Here is a 20,563-nt window from a genome sequence, read left to right as displayed (position 1 = left end):
AAGGTCACCAGAGGACAAGTTGGTTCAAATCAAGATTGGGAGATTTACTGCATCTATAATCACGACCACACATTAGCAAGCATTAGCGTTATCAGACTGGTTTAAATCTTCACAACCAGATCTGATCTCATTAAAAGAAGCCTGCTTCCGTTGTTGATCAATGGGAATGTCTCTCAGATCCCCATGCTAGGGACAGAATATGTTTCATCTGTGCACAGGGAGGTAGTTTGTCAAAATAAATATCATGTCATTGAGCACTGTGACATGTCCTTTGATCCAAATCCACAGGAACTTCCAAATGTTCTAATGAGTGCCACATAGGTAAAAGTTTGCGTGGGAGAGGGAAAGAGATAGAGAGAGAGAGAAAGAAAGAAATGGAGAGTATGGTGAAAAAACAAAGGCAGAGTATCAAAACATGCAATACGAAAGGACTCTATGGGTCTAGCCCTTCATCTCTGGAGAATGTGTGTGCATGTGTGTATTTGTGTGTGCATCATGTGTATTTGTATGTGCATGTGCGTGTGTGTGGCCCCTGAGACAGTTAGAGCCACAGGACCAGTTTAATCCGATAAACCAGTACAGGGTGTGGGGCCTGCGGGGGATGCCTTTGAACCAATGGCCATGAGCCATCAGGAGGAAGAACATCTTCCTGCAGCCACCAGCATCTAATATTCAGTCAAATCTAACATGTGGTGGTGCTTGCTCAGCACTTCAAAGGACTTTTGATGCCTCAGATACTGCAAAGACTTGTAATAAGAGGCCTCATTATCGATGTGGATTATGATGCCATGTTTAGGCCACAGTTTAATTGGATTGCACAAAGTAGTCGGCCACTGCTTTTTCCCCGTGCTTTTAAATCAGAAAGGTCCTGATTCAATATATTATGTCTAATCAGCACATGTGCGCTTGTATGTGTGTTACAAAATAGGTAGATGTTATATGTCATACGGCAGAAAACTCCATGGTACAGGTTAAAGAGGTTGTCATCAAGTCATATCTACTCCGAAGTCTGGTTACACGGTAGCCTATTCCAGACATTGGCACGAGACCAGCTCAGCAGCTGTCTCATTGGATTATTCGGACACCTGCCCTTGACTAAGACACCATTGAGATAAATAGAAATCCAATCAAAACAACAGAAAAGCAGCTATGCAAATCCAGACAGTCTGTGTTGCTGTTTTTTATCGAATAAAGATTAAATGGTAAAAGATGCACATGTGTGAAACGGCGTATGAATGAAAAACAACAAAATGATAAAACTGGGACAATAGACTTTTGGATCATGCAACCGCAGCAGTTCAATGTCTAACATGAACCTTGCATTTATTAATACAGTTCCATGGGATTTATTTGGGATACAAAAAGAATATCCGTTGAATATCCGCTCGTGTGACGAAAAGAAGCCTTTTCATGTAAATACCAGACCGCGAGCTAATGTCATGATTTGCAGATGAGCTGCTACACATCACAGCGCAGGTGTCGTCTGATCATCACACCTCGGAGACTGCAACCAACCAACAATGGATGAGTAGGCTACTTGAAGAAGCATTTCATAACGACTTACCAAATGAACGTTTGACTTTTGATGAACTCAAAAGGTTATGGATGTCTAAACGACAACCCCCCGGTAAGTGATGACATGAAGCGTATGTCGATAGAGCTGTGGAGAGGTTGCCATTGACGATACAGCGGTGGCTAAAATGGGAGCGCGGCGAAGCGATGAAAACCGAACATTATCAATGGGGGACCTTACGACCGGGTGCTGAAAACAGAAAATCCCAAACAGCCTTTAATATTTCAAAAGATGTCTTCAATGGAATAAAGAAAATAAGACAATCCGAAGGTAAACCTTAATTTAAGTGTGACTGGTGTGTTTGTTATCCTTTATGTGAAACCTCCTATACAACAGAATCAATGTAGCCTATATTGTGGTTTCAATATTTAGGTTGAACAATGGCATTTTGGATAAGATTGTAGGGTTCCTCGACATTTCGTAGCATTTTAAAAATTGCAGCAGACAGGAGCCTAGTATTAATGTTAAGCATGTAGATATGAATTGTATGTTATTTATGGCTTGCAAATTTAATCGGGTGACAATTAATAATTATTATTTACATTAACGTAAGTCTCTTACATAAGGCCATTTTACTTGCAGGAGTATCAATGAAAGCCTCATCTGCAAGTCTGATAAAGCCTGTGTCCAGAATCCTAAATACATAATGGACTCCAATACTTATGTAAGGGTTACTAATCTTTAACAAATTATGTGAAGAGGACAAATCAGCTTCAAGAGTGTAGTTTTCTAACCTGTAAGAGCTCGAGGGTCTGTCATGTTTTAAAGCAGACCTTGTGTATGAGCTTGTGCTTCTCTCTCCTGTCATCCTTTTCCCCTAAGATTGAAACAGACTGACAGATAAAAAGGATCCTTAGACTGTGTCAAAGCAGTGGAGTGTGCTGGAGCTGCAGCCACACATGCACTCTCCCCCAGCCTGTCGGCCAAAGCATGCCCACCTCCGAGGCCTCCGGTGTGGGCAGTAACTCTAGTGCCATGCCCTGGGACCCTGGCTCTAATGGTGATGTGCCCTGGCCTTCGGTGGCCAACAGCGTGGTGAAGATGGTGCTGATATCCGTGATCGTGTGTGTGTCTTTGTTCGGGAACGTGGTGGTGTTGCTGGTGTTTCAAAGAAAGCCCCAGCTGCTCCATGTGGCCAATCGATTCGTTCTCAACCTGCTGCTGGCAGACCTGCTCCAGACCATTCTGGTCATGCCCTTCGCCATCGCCGCCACCGTGCCAGGTGTCTGGCCCTTGGATGCTCGCCTCTGCCAGGCCCTGGTGGTGCTCATGCACCTGTTTGCCTTTGCGGGGGTCAACACTATTATCGTTGTGTCGGTGGACCGCTACCTGGCCATCATCCACCCACTGTCCTACCCCACCCGGATGACCCCTCACCTGGGCACAAACCTCATCGCATGCACCTGGGTGCTGAGCCTGCTCCAGAGCACGCCGCCACTCTATGGCTGGGGCGCCATCAACTTTGACCCCCGCCACAACGTGTGCTCTGTAGTGTGGTCCTCCAGCCTCTCCTACTCCGTCCTGGTCTCCACCTTCTCCTTCTGGCTGCCCGTGCTCATCATGCTGGGCTGCTATTGGATGGTATTTAGGGCCGCAAGAAGGCAGAACGCCCTGGTCCACCCCATTCAGACCCACAACCACCCCAACCCGCAGCCCCAGCCGTCAGACTCCCAGGCCCCCTGCCCCTCTAGCCCCCAGCGGCAACCCCAACAGGCTCCTCCATCGGAGAGCTCCTTCTCTGCCGGAGGGTACCCCATCCGGGCCAGGCACAGACGTTTCCACTACCAGTGCAAGGCAGCCAGGGTGGTGTTTGTCATCATGGCCTCCTACATCCTGAGCATGGGTCCGTACAGTGTTCTCAACACGGTGTCTATTCACTCCAGTGCTGCTGTCCCCCCCTGGCTGGCCTCTCTGGCCCTGGTGCTGTTCTTCCTGCAGTGCTGCCTCCACCCCTACATCTACGGCTACATGCACCGCAGCGTGAGGAAGGAGTTCCTCGCCCTGCTGTGTGGGCCTCTCTGCCGGCAGGCCCAGCGCAGCCAGACCTCGGCCGTGGACAGCTGCTTCACCGTGGGCACGGACGGACGCTCCGCCGCCCACCCCCACCTGCCCAGCCTGGCAGCCCGTGTCTGCCCCATGCGCACCTGGGAGGAAGGGACCACCTGTTCCTCACCCACCATGGACAGAAAGTCCAGAGACAGCCGCAAGGAGACCACCTCCATCAGCCTGAGCTCAGAAAGGGAGCTCACCGTACACAGCAAGTAGAGCAGCCACAGCTGGTGTGAAGGGAGGGATGAAGAGAGGCAAAGATGGAGGGGGATGTTTGGGTCGTTTCCCCACCATTGGCGACCAGGTTTTTCAGCCTGGTAAACCTTTTGCAGATTTGCCTTCTGGTCTACAGGGTTGTTCTTTTTGACATTTTCTGTTGTGGGTGGTTGTATGTTGCCATCTAGATGATTGTACCAATGTTCTTTTGCCACATACAGAAAAATTATTCTGGTAAAGTATTTGTTTAGGATGTGAAGAAAAAAACATTGCTAGTCCATCCCATTCAATGAATGTGTTTAGAAAATGATTAAATAAGTAAATACTGTATTTTATTATTTGTACTTGTTGACAAAGATAAAGATATTATGACAATTTAAATCAATTGGGTAAAGGTATACTCTAAGTGCTCTGTACATCAATCAGAGGGATTTATTTTGTCTACCATCCACACAACCGATCTCATCTTAGTCTCAAAACATATCAGTATTCTCGACTTGAAATGACATGCCATAAATGATTTATATGACTGTTTCAATTTGTTACACTGGGAATTTGATACTGAGTCATTTGTGACAATAGAAAAAATAGAATAATTTGTAACAGTAGAAATATAAACAAAAGAGTTGAACAGCACTGGACAGAACTGAAAGAGGTTCCCCCTGGAACGTTTTCACAAAATGTCACATTTATCTAAAATGATTTTGTTTTTAAAATGCAGACTAGATGGACTCAATTGTATGTGTAACATAACATAAAAATGTGTTGGAAAGGGAATAAGAAGAAGCCCCCAATACAATAAGACAGTACACAATGGACACAATTAGTCAGTACAACAATTGATGTCTTGGATCTGGTTGAAGTGACCAGTGATCAATGTTATTGTGGGTTTGGTATGAGTCTATAATGCGGGGTTATTATAGCTAGCTGTCAAAAGCACAACTCCCTCTCCCACATTACCTGACTTTTGTGTCATCTCGTTTCACATGCCCATATATCTAGCATGATGCTTATAAGCCCCAGTGAATCACAGCTGGTCTAAAGCCACCTCTGCAACCACACTGAACTCAGGGTATTGTGTTAGGAGAAGTGTGAAGTGCCCATGTTCTCCTTGAAGCCTCTTCAGTAGGGGGAATGTCACTCTTCGCACATCTGTAGTCGGTATGGTCTGGTTCCATTTCAAAGCACCTCTACTGAAGAAGTTGCACTGTGGCTCGTTGTGATTGGTTATTCGGTCCCAGAGGAAGGCCACACAATAAGAGTTTGCCTTAGCCATTTCACTGCCTCTCATCTTCAGTTCAAAGGAGGGATAAGAGCCCACAAAATGTCTCCCTCACCTGTCTGTGCCGTGGGAGGGTTCCATCCTCTCTGTAGCTGAACGGCCGTCCTATGTTAGTGGTAAGACTATGTTCTTGACTTTCTCCGGTACTGCAATTTGTACATATAAATTCAAACAAGATCAAATCCTAGAGAACAGACATGGTATAATAGTCTACATAACAAATGAGGTTGCAACATGAAGAGTTCCACCCAGATTCATAAGATTCCTCTCCCCCAATGGACACATTTGGGGAAAGCTGTCCACTTTCTGAATGTTAGCATCGACTATAGCTGGATGAGAAGGTCCTCCTGCCGTACATTAAATCCTACAAAGATACCTCATAACCCCCCTCATACGGATATGTATGATGTCTAAGTCCCACTTTGCTCAAAGCCATGGACGAGGTGGATGTGTCTGCCTGCTAAGACTGTTTCTGATACCTCAGCTTCTAATTAATGTAGAGAAGCCTTCATTCGTTAAAGGGGGAGTCTGTCAACTGAAGGCAAAAGGCTGGAGCCACTGGTTGTAATATAATTGGTTATTATTAGCCATGGTTCTCTCGTATAAGTGGATATCATGCCCTCAAGCCAATGTGAACTGTATGCATGATCTGGAGCGAGTGAGCATAAAAAATGTCTGAGATGGATTTGAATGCTGCAAACCTGTTTATTTAAGAAAGATAACTCACCAGAACAGTTGACAATCAAACATTCATAAACAGAAAGGCCACAATCACTGCAGACACCATTGTTGAGTATTATGTGATATGTCAATAAATACAGTATGTAATATAGTAAAACAAACACACAAAAAAATGTCTGGGAATGTTTTATATCCAGTGCTTAAAATCTAGAGATTTTTGTGACTATTTCTATTGTTTTTTATTTCCATAATTTTCAGCTTGGTCAAAAGATGTTGGTGTACAATTCATTTATAATAAATAAAATGTAATATTCAAGTACGCTAGATAATCCATCACTCGACAGGTAATGAAACGAATAATGGGTAATTGGCAAAACCGACTGAAGTACATACCTAAGGCACCAATAAATTAAACAAGCCTCACATCCAAATTAATCAAATGTGTTTTATTTATTATGTAAAAACATTATCACCTTAGGTGATGACTCTACACTGCTAGAAGGTAAAAAGCAGCAGTATTTTATACATACAGTAAATTAATTGGTAAGATCTAAACGGGTACATTAATGTTTGTGATGTTGTTTTGGGGATTGTTGCACTGTACAATAATCTCTCCAGTCAAACTGAAGCCAACCATTAGACAAAGCTTCAGTTTACAATATTGCAGTACAGTAATCTACCATTGATCTACCAAAATTGGCTTGAACAATTCTGATATTTATTCTCTTCATGTACACCAACATACGGTACAGCCATTAAATTATGAATAAGGAGACCATAGCATGGTTTCAGATGCATTTCCACTGGTTAAGAAAGTATGATACAGATCCATCAAAAGTAAGGAAGCTAAAGCCCCTGTCCCCACCCCTAACGAACAGGGAAAAACAACAATATAAAAAATATCACTTTTTTGCTTCAAAGGACAGATTTATAAAGGTGACATTCTTTTAAGCATCCACATTTACATTTTCTAATTACAGTTTAGATGGCAAAAAAACCAAACACAAATAGACATGTGGGTATATACTGAATATTAAAGCCAAATAAAAGTACATGTATCTATACATTAGAAAAAGGAAAGAATGAGCAGCCCAGCTCTCCCTGCACCCTCCCTACACCAGACACCCACTGACACAGATCTTTGGAACTCACCTTGAGGTGCAAGTCTAATGAACCCAAATGAATATTCATCAACACGAATAAGATCAAAAATATTTAAACAACATCAACGTATCAATATGTACTTTCTGGCCACATGAACTGGGACGGTCTCCGCTCTCAGGGGGTCTGTGGGCTGGTTCTGGTCAGAGTCCAGTCAAACCATTTCCTTCAACAATGGATCACTACAAAGGCAAGCACTGGGAGAAGCAAGTTGTCCAGGCCTTCTGGTCGTTAGTCCACCTTGACCACACTGTAGATCTTATTTACAAACCAGAAGCAGGCAAAGAAGCCGATGGTACCTGAGGAGGAAGCAGGGCCGACATGTGGCGTTAGGTGAGCTTAAGAATCAATGTTATGAAGCCACTTCTTCTGTGGTGTTAAAAGGCACAGAGGGAGGAAGCCACATAATTGGATGAGAACACATCTGTGAGGGAGACCTAGGGGAAGAGGAGCGTGCGGCCTTTTGAACACGCGTGTGTCGCGTCTCCTCTGAGGGACGGGCTTTTAGCGAGGAGGCTCTGCAGGTGACACGCTGCTCTGGGAGGTGGGGACCAGACATGAATGAATAGAAAACACAAAACTAATGAAAGAGCATCTGGGGGCAAAGCTCTTCAGGAGCATCGCCGTGCTAAAAATAACCTTGGCGTCACAGCTTAGCCACACAGCGTTGGCACAGCGCTACCAATTTCCCCCTTCTAAAAAGTTGATGAATTCCAATTGAGTGGGGTGGCTGGGAATGGCGAGATGAATCTACAAAGTCTGTCAAAGCACCGAAAGCTTCCATTTGTCAAAGAGGAAATCTGTAGATAGCCAATTTGTTTGAGCTGCTCTCTGGAGACTAAACAGATAACATTCTGATTGGACAAAATCCTGGGAAGATGATGAATTCATATGACTCTGAAAGCCCTATCTGAAAGCTCAACAGGCCCCAGACAAAGGACCTTGAGAATTAAATTTGGATCAAAGTTGAGAAGGAGTGAAGGCAAGGAGTTCTTTTTACGCTCTCTGTCTAGGCCAGATTAAGATTATTCAGATCAAAATTTGAGGGTGAGAAGGAAGATCTTTTCTCTTGGATTTATTTCTCTGTGCTGATCCTCAGCCAGGCAGGCCTTCGCCAACACTGCTCATCCGGGTCTTACGATAGCAGCTGATACTGCAGGAGACATGGGCACTGATTTACAAAGTGTCAGAACAGCAGAGGCCTGTGAACATCTCTGTACACAAGACTCTGACTTCCCTGGGATGTTCTGTCCCGGGGAAGGGCTCTGGCCTGGCCTTGCTTGGATCACCTAAGCATGTGGCTGCTTCTCATCCCACCTGTTTACGTCTGCTCCGTGTAGGCGGTCCTGAAGGCCAGACTTGGCCAGAGAGTGCAGTTACTAGGTTACCATGTCAACCTGTGTCTCTCTCTAATAGCTGTGCTGTCCATCCATCTATCCAGGGAAGGAGTCATGCTGTTCACCCCGGCCTCCTGATAGCATTGTTGTGTTGGCCCTTACGCCCACATTTCTCCTCTGGTACACGTCTAGATCTGGAGTACCGGCATGGTGGTGGTGGTGGTGGTGGGTGGGAGGGGGGTTGCCATAACAGCCGTAGTCAGGGATCCAGGATGCATCTATTATAATCCATGGCAACAAGTGAATTGGGCGCTGCCTCCGAATTCTCCTCTGTTCCACTGAGACACAGCAATCATTCGACTAGCTGAAAGCTGATAAATATAGGAGGGGGTCTAACCATCTGTTTGATGCCTGCACTATCACAAACGCAGAGAGATGTCATCTATCAGCACGTTTCTGAGAAGGGAGAGCTGCCCAAGCGTAGAGCTTGCAATTAAATTCTGTTTCTTGAAAAGGAAATGTAATGGATTATAGTTTTACTGGCACAACAAAGGTAAATAAGAGGCTTGGCTAGGACAAAGAGGAGTGGCCCAAAAAAATCCACTGCAGCGTAAACCACTTCCTGGTCTGTGATGTCACTGAAACAGGATGGAGATCCTTCAACTGTCATTGAACAGAGAACGTGTTATACTGCTTGGTGACGTCTACACTTCAAATGACAAGCAAACAAAATAAGTGACTGATGGCACACCCTCTGGTTTGTCTCTCCACCTCTTGGACACACACACTAGCTCCCGCAGGGACCGGTTGGTTTACTATTCAGATCACTGCCAGCGCCAGGCTCAACATGTGTCAGAAGAATGTGTAAATGTTTCAGTGCGGATGTGAGTGGGTGGGTGAGAAAATCTTTGGGAAGATAGGCCATCGTCAAACAATAGGACAGCAGATGTTTCCCCAAAACACTTGTTTTAGCACCATCATCTCCCATTCCAAGGCACAATTCACTGTGGCCGCACCATCCAGCCTCTCCAGGAAGATAGAATAAATACATGTATTAAAAATGGCTAAGCACTGACCCGTGAAGAGGAAGAATATGAGCACCATGATCATGGTGTAGCCGAAGTACAGGATGGTGCTCGCCGCGCCCACTATCTGCAGCTTGGAGAAGAAGTAGTGCACGGCGTAGACAAACAGGTAGACCGCTGTGAAGCCGCTGGTCAGGAAGGAGCGCCACCACCAGTGGTAGTCCTAACAACAACAACAACAACATTAGACGAAGGCAAAGAATTGTGTCAAGTGAACACCTTGCAATCTTGGGACCTTGGGACACCTTGCAACCTTGGGAGTCAGGTGGCTGAGTGGTTAGGGAATCGGGCTAGTAATCTGAAGGTTGTTCGTTCGATTCGCGGCTGTGTCAAATGACGTTGTGTCCTTGGGCAAGGCACTTCACCCTACTTGCCTCGGGGAGAATGTCCCTGTACTTACTCTAAGTCGCTCTGGATAAGAGCGTCTTCTAAATGAATAAATGTAAATGTAATGTAAATGCAATCTGTTTAACGGAGGAACCTGTCATTTTCCCTGGCATAAAGCCTGCATCATACAGCGTGCATAATCTGGTTAATCTTTATAGCCGGGGAAGCAGATGTGCCATTGCCCTGGGTCCCTGCCGTCTCTCTCACCTCTGCACACAGGTGGAAATAGCACAGCAGGATGGTGGCCTCGGAGCAGGTGATGAGGAGGATGATGAAGACCAGGAACAGGAAGCCGAACATGTAGTACATCTGGTGCGACCTGGGACACAGCATCGCAAACAAGCAGTGTCAGCAAACGGGCCGCTGAAAGGAAAGAGTTGATTGGGAAAGCGCGGTGGCTCCTACCAGATGCTGTTGAGGATGAAGAAGAGCTGGATGAAGATGCAGCCGAAGGGCAGGATGCCCCCCATGACGATGCCGGGGATGGGCTTGGTGAAGAACGACTGCTCTGGGATCTGACGGGGGATCTGATTGGTCCTGACCGGCTGCTCGATCGCCTGCAGGGACACAAGACAGCAATGGGTCAGGAAAGCCACAGGCAAAAGAAACATTTTGTCTTCATCGATTTCTTATAACTTAGAAAGATCTGAGGCAAGAACCCTTGAAGCACTTAGGACTCCAAATACAGTCTGGGGCAGTGGGAAACACTGGTCCGTGCAGAGGGGGGGGGGGGGGGTCAGAACTTACCGGTTTCTTGAAGCCGAAGTAGGCCCCCATAAAGGTGAGGGGAACGGAGATGCCAAACCACAGAGCCAAGATGGCCACCAGCGTGCCGAAGGGAATGGCTGCTGAGGAGCCCTCCACCCACAGGATCAGGTTCATCAGGAAGAAGTCTGCAAACACGATCCTGAGATGGGGGGCGGGGGGGGGGGGGGAGTCCATGAGAGAGGGAAAGGTTAGACGGAACAGAAAGGGAGATGGATCAGATGTCAGAGGTGATTTGCATGTGGTGTGTCAACTGAGATGCTGGTTGTGTCTGGGAGAGAAGCGAGCCTGGAGGCAGGCCTACCCTGGACACAGCAGCGCCGTCAACAGGACGTTGGTCTTCCATTTCTCCCCGCCGAACGCTGAGGGCACACAGGAAAGAAAGTGGACTTGTGAGGGCACTGGGGATGACTCAAATCTTTTGAGGCTAACCGATCCTGATTTCGGGATTCTCATTGATGCCATGAAGATGGCAGGTATTCATTTCAGCAGTCGGTTGTGTGCCTGAGGTTGTGTCAAATGGGACTCACTTTTATATAGGCGGGCTGAGACGTAGCCTGCTGGGGTTCCCAGCAGAACCCAGAGCACCACAGCACAGGTCATCAGAGCTCCACGGTTGGCTGGGGACAAGAACCCCAGACAGGCGAGGACTGAAGGGGAGAGAGACAGAGACAGAGAGAGAGGGAGGTACATTATTTCATGAACCAAGGGATTTGGGCTTATTGGTTTGCAGATGGAGGTGACGGTCCTCTTACAGAGGGTGATGAAAGTCATGATGAAGATCTGCGTGCCCTGGCCCAGGAACACAGAGAGCAGCATGCCTTTCCTGGGTGGCCTGAACACATCCCCGTGGACCTGCTTCCACCCTGACTCCTCCTGGGCATCCTCCTGGGGAGGGAGCACACAGCCAATCAGAATCTGATCAGAATCAGGGCCACGTCTGATTACGCATATGGTAATAGCATTTTAGCCCACCCAATCACAAAGAGAAAACGTTGATTCTTCCTTTTAAAACTTGCTAGCAAAGTATGAAACTGAAGTGAACATTTTTATTGCAGCGTTTTTTGTTGTTGCCAATTGTAAAAAATGGTATAAATGCTCGCTTCAGTGTAGCTCGAGACAGAGAAGAGAGATTCAAGTTGAGCCTTCAGGGTTGCTTTTGTTTTTTTTCCTTCTAAAAAGCAAAAGCATAACCTGACATGGACAACAGCCATTTCTTACTATCCTGCTTTGGTTGTGGTAGCTCAAGAGACACTTGCCAGAAAACAAACCACCAAACCACCACAAGGTGAACTCTTTAAGCCTGTGACAAGCTTACATAGGATATGGAAGCTTTTCCTGTGGGTGGTGGAATCCTTACCAAGTCTGCCTGTGAAATATTACAACAAATGTTTTATGACAAATGCGGGGTTTTTGGAGGGAATCTTCTGCTGTTAACCTCTACCGAAGGCTGCTAGATAAATTTGCAAACCAATTAACAATAGAGACAGCGTCATTTCGAATTAGGAATGATATAACTACAATGTTTCACAACACCAGACTATGATAGAATGGGAGCCTGTACAACGTTTCGTTCAGTTTCACACAATTCTCTTATTGTTTTCCACTGAAAAACCATGGATGCATTTATTGCACATGGCTATTTTTAGAGACTGTTTGTGTTTACCTGGTCCACCTGGTTGTATCTGGCGATGTCTTTATGCAAAGTCCTCAGCATGATCATGGCCACCATACCAGACAGGAAGAGAACAATGACCAGGGAGTTCATGATGCTGGAGGAGACACAGGACAGATGGGATAACATAAAATCGGCAGACATTTTAGTGTTGTAGCTTTTTGGTTCTTATCAGGACTGAATATCCAGAAGGTTTAACACACCTGAACCACTGGATGTTGGTATGAGGCATTGACACCAAGATGTAGTCCCACCTCGAGGCCCATTTAATGTTATTGTTTTTCTGTGAATATGGAAATGTTGATTACTATGCAACAGCAGATCCACCCCAACCAATACTTGATCTACCCTCGTATGGTCCAAACACAATTTACAAGATCTCAGAAAACAACAGTTATGGGTGACGCACCTCAAAGGTGACAGAGTAAGTGTACGTAATCTTCAGATCACTCTCAAATTCTCCAGGAACCTCCATGGGTGGGCCATCACAGACAGGGTTTTTTTCATCAGCTTGTGCAATACTGTCACACACAAATACACACACACAATTACAAACCTCCCCTCTGAGCTGCACATTAATCCCTGTATAGAGATGCCATCCCAATTAAAACTCCATAATTGTGGTCGACATTTATTATGAATGCTCCAACAATTGAAGCATCATGTAAACACATTTACCTAATGATGCATGGTGCATTACAACAAAGTTAAAGGTCAGTGTTTCGCCCTCTTCTGGTGATACATGGCAAAGCACGACACCAGGGCAGAACAACTGAGGTATTCAAGGACAATGGTATCATCTGACTGTTTGGGTCTCTTAATAAACTACTAATTGAGAATTTTCCCCATTTGTCCAAGTCAAAATGAGAAACATTGTTCTGAAGTGATTGGGCATTACAAGTTACAGTATTTGTTGTTTGTCTGCAGGCATGTTCTTACCTTTTGGGTTCCAGGGTGGCGGCCACCAGTCGAGCCCCCTTCCACCCCTCATTCTCCCCACTGTGGTATGTGATCTTTATGTCAACATGATTAAAGACGTAGAAAGTGTTCTTCTTGTTGAACTCGGACTGAAAAAAATATGCCGACCAGTCAATTAACAGCAACTCAGTTTCTAATCCAGGCATAGACTACTAAGGATTTTGTACACACAGGAAGTATTCAAAGTACCAAAAAACTACACTTATTCAAGCTGGTCATCTCACAATAGAGTGGAATCAGCTAATGGTTTGCGAGAGAGACTTACATTAATGACACAGGCATCTTTAACACGTCCATCCAAGGTGACAAGGCAGCCGATAGGAAAGCCAGGATTACAGTATTTCTGATTGTCTTCCACATCATAGCACCATGTGACTGGCATGTTGTCAATTATCCTGAAACACCCATTGTTTAACATTAGATCACACTGATGTTACTGAAAAAACATCTCATGGTGTGGTGCCACAAGACAGTAGTATTATGCCTGCTACGTACTGCATCATGTTGTAGTAATGTACAAAGGGGCAACCCACCAGTGATGCTGGTAATTCAACTGCATTCCTCTCTTGAGGAAATCAAGTTTGTCTTTATCCTCAGGTTTGTCCTTCGAATAGGTTTTTGTGCACGTTTTCTGGCATTTAATATCTTTCTTGAAAGAGAACTAATGCAGAGGGGGAGGGGAGAAAGAGACATTTCTGGTTATACTGGTTAACATGAGCAGAAACTGATGTGTTGAATGCTCAGAGCACGTTTTAAAACGTATTCTTAAAATACACATTACTGTTTTAACAAATGCTCATAATAAATCATACCATATTGCCTAAAACCTAAGGTAAGCACAAAAATAATCAGTGATACATTTGCGACCCATTAAAAATTACGGTAGCAATGGCATTTCAAAAAGTAGCAAATGCTACCATTTCGGTCGCAGTGTATTGCCCTGACCAGTAGAACAAAATAAACAAGTGATGACGGTAGAATGCAGTTATGAAGCAATGCTATAATACAATCAAGATGTCACAAGGCGTCACCAAATGTACCTTATAGGGCGATGTCTCAATTCTTTCTCCAAATAACACCTGTCCAAGGTTCTCTGATGGTCGTGTTTCCTTCTCATCTTGGCAAAAGTCAAAGCTTTGAAAACAGTTTACAGAGAATGTTGTTAGCATCAAAGCATTACTGTTAAGTAGTAAAGAGTAGACTGATTAGAGGTGAAATCACAATTGTACTTACACGTCATACTCGTATGGAAGGACGGATTCAACCGAGTCCAGGCGGTTTACAAAAAGCTGGATGTCAGTCTATAAAAGAGTGATTGGTCCAGTTTAGTTATTTACAAAATAAATAGCGTTACATGTAATAGTTAGCTACAAGCTTTGGGGTATGCTGGCTGCCAAGTTAAAACTATTCGCTAGCTAATACATTGTTAGGTGAACCCTTCCATTACTGAATTATGTGCGATGGAAAGGTACTATGGCCTTAATGCATTGGAACTGATAACTTGACGTGACACAAATGGATCCGTTTATTTGCTGGAACGACGTAGTTGTGGTGGTTTTCTGCAAAGTATAGCGTTTATTCATCATATCCCTTCTCAAAACCTTAAATACAGCGGTTTCTTATTTGAACTCGACTATAGCTTCTTAACCTTACAAGAACGTATATAGATTGCAAGTGTTGTACTTGACCACTAAAACTTTATGAATACAACAAGATTGGGAGGCAAGTTGTGTTTCTCACATGACATGAGCGATTTGGGGAATACTGACGTTCCAGGGATTAGTTTGGTTCCACATTAGACTAGGCTAGCTAGTAGCAACATAGCTAGCAAAGCAAATGCTAGCAACACCCTAAGCTTGCGACATTGACAAACATCGTACAACACCCAGTTTCTCATAGACAAGATAAAATGTGAAAGTGTGACTTTACCTTACAATCATCTGCTCCTGAGACTTCACAAAAACTCACAGGGGCTAAACCCGGAAGATAGAACGCAGAGCAAGAACTAAACGCAATGATCAAGAACGCCAGTACAAAACCCGGGTCTATCCGCCTCTTCATTGTATCAGGCATGAATTAACTATTATCTGTAGACAAATATATCAAGCTAATTATGAGATTAGGTGATGCTACAATGTTATCTATCCAGCTTGGTAATGTTGTCTATCGGCCCCTTTGGAAGCGGCCCTTCTAGTTTAGCTAATTAGCCTGCTTGCCAGACTAGCTAACCTCTTTGACTGTAACACGACGGCCTACTGCACACTACGACGTTTGGTTGTCATGAAGAAGTAGGAGGGGCGATACATTTCTTGAAGGCAAGCCCCAAACTTCATGTTGATGTACATATCATATATATATATATATTTACGTCTACTAACTACCCTCTGCATGGGACATAGCTATGCTGATTTATAATGCTGTTCTAAAATAATGTACGACTCTCAAATGTTCTTTTCTTATATAAAGTCCTTGTTAAACATACATGACTACACGCACCATCAAACGTGCACAGTGTGGTTGCCAGATTTCTGTCGTTTTTCTTTAAATACCCCCTCCCCCCATGTCAACGGTTCATATCAATCTAAATATCTTGTTGCTCGTAAAGTGACACTGTCGGTGTCAAATAATACAAGTTGGCTACAAAGGTATCGACCACATAAATCTCAGTGTATGTTGTTCATCTATTGAGTATTTTACTAATTTCTATCCCATCTAGCGTCCTGGGTAAAAAATCTGGCAACACGTTAGGCTCCATAGCTGCGCGGTTGTAGCGAGCTAGTTGTTAGCTAGCTAGTAGTAGCTGTAGTCAAGATTGGAATTGAAAAGGTAAGTAACTCACCACACGCTCACCTGATATTTCACAAAATGCACAAATACGTTTTTTAATCGGGTATGATATCTATAGTACGTTGAAAAAGTAATTATTGGATGTCATATTTAGTTTTTTTGTTTGAATTCACATTGTGCTAGACCACGAGCGATGGTAGGGCCGTCCGTACCAATGCTGGCCTACTAGCTAGTAGAAACTATTGTTTAGCTTCCTTCAGTTCGTCTCCACTTTTCAGTCAACCTAGTGGCTAGATGTGTAGTTTGTCAAACTCAAAAGCAAAATGCATTGCTGGTGGTTTTGCTTTTTAATGGTATATTCACTGGTGTAAATCCACACATCTTCCGTTGTACTGTTAGGGTTAGCCAGCTAGCTAACCTAGCACCACAACTACTAGTAGTGATTAGCTACAAACGTTGGAAACTCAGACTTGTTAACCCAAAATGTTGAATGTTTGTTAACTAGCTATTTAAACGTTTTTCGAAAATGTTTGCTCATTTGGACGGGCGTAATATTAATTTAGAGATTTGATTCGGATTGTACAGTACTGTAGAACATTTAACATTGCAGTAAATTCACTGCCTTCATTTTGGTCATTCATTTATCGGCCATTTTGTCTAGTTTAGCTAGTTAGCTAGCTATCTGTAGTGTAGCTATCTTACACTACAGTTCTCTGCTGCAATAAAATACATCTTTACAAATAGAGCCATAGTAGTCTAGTATTCTTCTTGTGTAGATTGGCTACTTAAGGTGGCCCCGACAGGAGGAATGTGTGTACGGTATGCAAAGCTAATTATTTTTCTTCATCTCCCAAATCTGTTGGTTGTGGGTGTGTGCCTTTTTTTAATAACCCAAGCCAGCTAATTTGGGACATGGCAGAGGCAGATAGACCAGGGAAGCTCTTCATCGGTGGGCTGAATACAGAAACGAACGAAAAGGCACTGGAGCAGTATTTCAGCAAATATGGCAGGATTGTGGAGGGTAAGTAAACGTTTACAACCGATTTGGTCCACATTGACATGCATAACCTCCCAGACACATCATGTGCAAATGAGCTTAAGGAGTGTGTAAATAAAATACCAATAGGTAAAAAAAAAAAAAAGATTGTATTTGCCTGCATTAACTTAGCATTTGTTGTTTCAGTTCTTTTGATGAAAGATCGGGAAACAAACAAATCAAGAGGTTTCGCTTTTGTGACTTTCGACAGTCCAGCAGATGCAAAGGATGCTGCACGTGAAATGAATGGAAAGGTTAGTTTAGGGTTTTCAATAGTTAATTTTGAATAAAAAATTATTGTGCATTTTCACTAACCCAAATGTGTCTTTGTATAGTCACTTGATGGCAAACCAATCAAAGTGGAACAAGCCACTAAACCTCAGTTTGAGACTTCAGGCAGACGTGGTCCCCCACCCATGCATCCTCGCAGTCGTGGCCCACCTCGGGGTCTCCGTGGATCCAGAGGCGCCCCAAGTGGGATAAGGGGCCCTCCAAGCAGAGGTACCCACTTATATGCTCATCGCACTGTATACACTGATACCCAGTTGAATAAACCAGAACCAAAGCAATGCTGACATTTTGTGGTGTTGCTCTTGTTGAATTGATATTGCTCAGATGTTAATATTTGTATCTCTTGTCTGCCACAAGACTACTATGATAACGTAGGGAATGTAGAACCCTTCTTTAAAGGGATATCCTCCAGAGGCCCTCCTCCTCTGAAGAGAGGACCTCCAATTCGAAATGGAGGGCCCCCTCCCAAGAGGCCAGCCCCATCTGGACCCATGGGTCGACGTAAGTGTGAGTCTCTTGAGGAACTATTTGAAGATGGAAGGCCGTATCATGCTTTGCCTAATTGTCCTTTTTTTTGGTGGGGTGAAATTAGCTCCTATGTCCAGGGATAGGGACCCCTATGGCCCACCCCCTCCTCGCAGAGAGGCAATGATGTCCAGAAGGGATGATTACCCATCCCCCAGAGAGGATCATTACAGCTCCAAGGAAAGGTACGATGTGTGTCTGTCAACATGCACGTGCTTATTACATTCTAGTGATTAAGGATTTAAAGAGTAATGCATGGATTTACAGACTTTTGTCTAATTTACAGCTACTCTAGTCGGGAATACATGAGTTCCAGAGACTCAAGAGACTACGCACCACCTTCAAGGGATTATTCATATCGGGAATACCCTAATTCCAGCTCCCGTGACGAGTACGGGTCCATGTCAAGGAGTTACAGGTATACACTGCAGTTACTCATATAACACATTGAGTCAAATCTTGAATTGATGCAGATGTTAAATACCAATTCCCTTCTTCAGTGAACGCGATAGCTATGGAGGAGGCCGTGAACCCAGAAGCTATATGGACCGTCCCAGCGCTGGCTCCTATAGAGAACCCTACGATGGTTACGGTAAGATTGACCACTTGAACAGGGGGGGGGGGTGGATGAAGGGTGATCTCAACCCCATCACGCGTCCTCCCCAATGTGCCCTGGGAGCTGGCAGCTGTATAGGACTTGAAATCGGTACATGGAAACTTCCAACAAGTCTCTCCTTGATCGTTCAATGTTCATTCCAGTATCACAAGACTCCCTCAAGGAGCCATGCACGTAATTGCATTTTTGAGGGCGACAAAACAACCCTCGCAAAATCATCAAGACCTGTGAAAAGCCACCTGTCCTATCTGCGGTTCTAACCACTGGAATTCTGAGAGGAAAAAAGCTACTCAACAGATCAATGGCATGCTAAAAGGGGTTTCATTGCGTGTGTAAAGTTCCCCAAGCTTGGATAATGTACTGCCTTAGCGTCCAAACTCCCCATAAATATTTTTTCCCTCAGATCTTTTACACATTGGAAATGTAAAATCTATATAGCTTCAATGAATGTACAGTACATTAAGTCTCACTGGCAACAAAAGGGCACATGACAATGCAGGAAAGTGTGTGAAGTGAACCTTGCCAATTACCTGACCCATTGACCCTGCAGGTAACTCACGCAGCGCCCCACCTTCAAGGGGGCCCCCACCGTCCTACGGTGGCAGTGGTGGAAGCAGTCGCTATGACGACTATGGCAGCAGTTCCCGGGATGGCTATGGCAGTCGCGACAGTTATCCCAGCAGTCGGAGTGATCCCTATCCCCCTAGCCGTGGGGAACGAATGGGCAGGCAAGAAAGAGGGCCAGCTCCCCCAATCGAGAGAGGCTACCCTCCTCGTGAAGCGTACAGCAGCTCAAGTCGCGGGGCGCCTCGTGGCGGCCGCGGGGGCAGTCGAGTCGATAGAGGAATGGCCCGCAGCAGATACTGAGATGGACTCAAAGCGTGCCCTAATCCTGCGTTATCAGATGACCTTTTTATGGTGGAAAGATTGAAGAAGGAAAAAAAAATCTAGCCATACTAGCTAATTCAATGGAAGAGCTTAGCTTTTGAGTTGTTTATCTTCAGTTTTTCTTTTTTTCTTTTAACTGTTAAATTGTTTTATATTGCCCCTGCCCATGTAATGGTACTGTTACCAAGTGATGAGTGTTAAGTTTTTGTACATTTAGTGGTGTTAACTTGCTTTGCCCCTGGATGTGGCTTTCATACACAAATAAAGTTTTTAATCAAAGACCTTAAGCGACGCTGATGGATGTTCAAAAAGATCCCAGACACTATAGTGTGAATGTTCGACATTGACCAGCGCAACTCAAATAATTTCAATTCAACTGAAGAGAAACAGATCATGCATCATCAGTTATGAATGCCTTTTTAGAGTAATCTTAACATAAGTGCTTTAAGTTGTTGATCCTGTTACAAGAGAACAAGGCAAATGTCACCTGTCACTTTCCCAAACTATCAGCATAGTTCTCCCTCAGTGAAAATGGATCCGTCACCATAAGACAAACTTGCAACGACCTAACCAAAGACGCAACAACCAAATGCAAGTCTTTCTACCCGACTGATAGCCAACAGCTGGTAAGCAAAGCAAACCTTTTTGTTTCTCGTCTATAAGTGAGTTTCTCATTGCAATCTCGGTTCTAAAGGCTGGTGTACGAGAAGAGTGCCCCAGGGACAATCACAATCCTTACTTGTATTTGGCTATATTAAGGGTAGTTCCATGTCAGCAACTGAATTTCATTTGCAGAATCCTAAGGATTTGAATCTCTTTTCCACCAAGATAAGTTAAGTTATTCCTTATTGTCAACTGAGCAGTCGCTGATGGAGATCCTTTTTGCTGGAGACTTTTTTTGGTTTGTTTTTCCAACTCTACCCCAAGTATTTAACAAATGGCAATTTCCTATGTCCAGAATAGTTAAAGACGCTTGTTTTTAATCGATTGTATCACGTTAAGAGCCCAAGTCCAAGCTTGTCAAAGGCATGCCTTTTCTAACAAATGGAGACCACTTGGAGAGCAGCAACATCCTAACAGCCAAACTGGAAACTCAGGAGCTTAAAAAAAATTATCAAACGGGACCCGTTGCAAAGGAAAAGTTACTTACTGGATTATTTTCATGACAATACCAAGTCAAAGAAACTGCAGAATATTAATTTCATGACTCCTTTTGCAGGTTGAACAGCTT

At 44.2% G+C, this 20,563-nt stretch overlaps 3 protein-coding genes across 7 annotated transcripts; 2 read left to right on the top strand and 1 right to left on the bottom strand.

The window, feature by feature from the left end:
* Positions 1–2,477: 2,477 nt before the first annotated feature.
* On the top strand, positions 2,478–3,943 carry gpr101 (G protein-coupled receptor 101). Its single transcript, XM_067248170.1, is given in 1 exon segment — positions 2,478–3,943. A coding segment is annotated over 1 exon segment (1,440 nt). The 5' UTR covers positions 2,478–2,503.
* A 2,289-nt stretch (positions 3,944–6,232) lies between these two features.
* On the bottom strand, positions 6,233–15,460 carry tm9sf5 (transmembrane 9 superfamily protein member 5). Of its 2 annotated transcripts, XM_067247600.1 has the most exons (18): positions 15,119–15,460; positions 14,423–14,490; positions 14,230–14,323; positions 13,723–13,850; positions 13,455–13,584; positions 13,151–13,278; positions 12,621–12,732; positions 12,415–12,494; positions 12,203–12,308; positions 11,855–11,905; positions 11,292–11,424; positions 11,067–11,186; positions 10,841–10,898; positions 10,519–10,678; positions 10,177–10,328; positions 9,979–10,090; positions 9,376–9,547; positions 6,233–7,261 (listed from the first exon to the last, which is right to left on the bottom strand). In XM_067247600.1, the coding sequence occupies exons 1-18, from the start codon at positions 15,260–15,262 to the stop codon at positions 7,194–7,196; spliced, it is 2,016 nt and encodes a 671-aa protein (XP_067103701.1). In that variant the 5' UTR covers positions 15,263–15,460; the 3' UTR covers positions 6,233–7,193. The 2 variants fall into 2 exon arrangements, with proteins under 2 accessions (XP_067103701.1, XP_067103702.1); XM_067247601.1 differs by lacking the exon at positions 11,855–11,905 and having other exon boundaries at positions 15,119–15,459.
* Positions 15,461–15,821: 361 nt separating this feature from the next.
* Positions 15,822–19,614, top strand: rbmx (RNA binding motif protein X-linked). Of its 4 annotated transcripts, none has more exons than XM_067247986.1 (9): positions 15,822–16,015; positions 16,873–16,997; positions 17,160–17,266; positions 17,348–17,513; positions 17,688–17,810; positions 17,896–18,013; positions 18,115–18,246; positions 18,329–18,420; positions 18,995–19,614. In XM_067247986.1, the coding sequence occupies exons 2-9, from the start codon at positions 16,889–16,891 to the stop codon at positions 19,309–19,311; spliced, it is 1,164 nt and encodes a 387-aa protein (XP_067104087.1). In that variant the 5' UTR covers positions 15,822–16,015; positions 16,873–16,888; the 3' UTR covers positions 19,312–19,614. The 4 variants fall into 4 exon arrangements, with proteins under 4 accessions (XP_067104087.1, XP_067104085.1, XP_067104088.1 ...); XM_067247984.1 differs by having other exon boundaries at positions 17,661–17,810; XM_067247987.1 differs by having other exon boundaries at positions 15,823–16,015; positions 17,688–17,804.
* The last annotated feature ends 949 nt before the right edge of the window (positions 19,615–20,563 follow it).

Source organism: Osmerus mordax, chromosome 12 (assembly GCF_038355195.1).
Source record: "Osmerus mordax isolate fOsmMor3 chromosome 12, fOsmMor3.pri, whole genome shotgun sequence".
NCBI lineage: Eukaryota > Metazoa > Chordata > Actinopteri > Osmeriformes > Osmeridae > Osmerus > Osmerus mordax.
This window is presented reverse-complemented; position numbering and strand designations above follow the sequence as displayed.

Coding starts and splice junctions, on each gene's coding strand:
- rbmx (XM_067247984.1), top strand. CDS start 16,889: ATGGCAGAGGCAGATAGACCAGGGAAGCTCTTCATCGGTGGGCTGAAT. Junction 17,514..17,660: donor AAGGGGCCCTCCAAGCAGAG/GTACCCACTTAT, acceptor GTCTGCCACAAG/ACTACTATGATAACGTAGGG. Junction 18,247..18,328: donor TCCATGTCAAGGAGTTACAG/GTATACACTGCA, acceptor TCCCTTCTTCAG/TGAACGCGATAGCTATGGAG.
- tm9sf5 (XM_067247600.1), bottom strand. CDS start 15,262: ATGCCTGATACAATGAAGAGGCGGATAGACCCGGGTTTTGTACTGGCG. Junction 14,491..15,118: donor CAGGAGCAGATGATTGTAAG/GTAAAGTCACAC, acceptor ACTCTTTTATAG/ACTGACATCCAGCTTTTTGT. Junction 13,851..14,229: donor TTGAGACATCGCCCTATAAG/GTACATTTGGTG, acceptor CCTCTGCATTAG/TTCTCTTTCAAGAAAGATAT.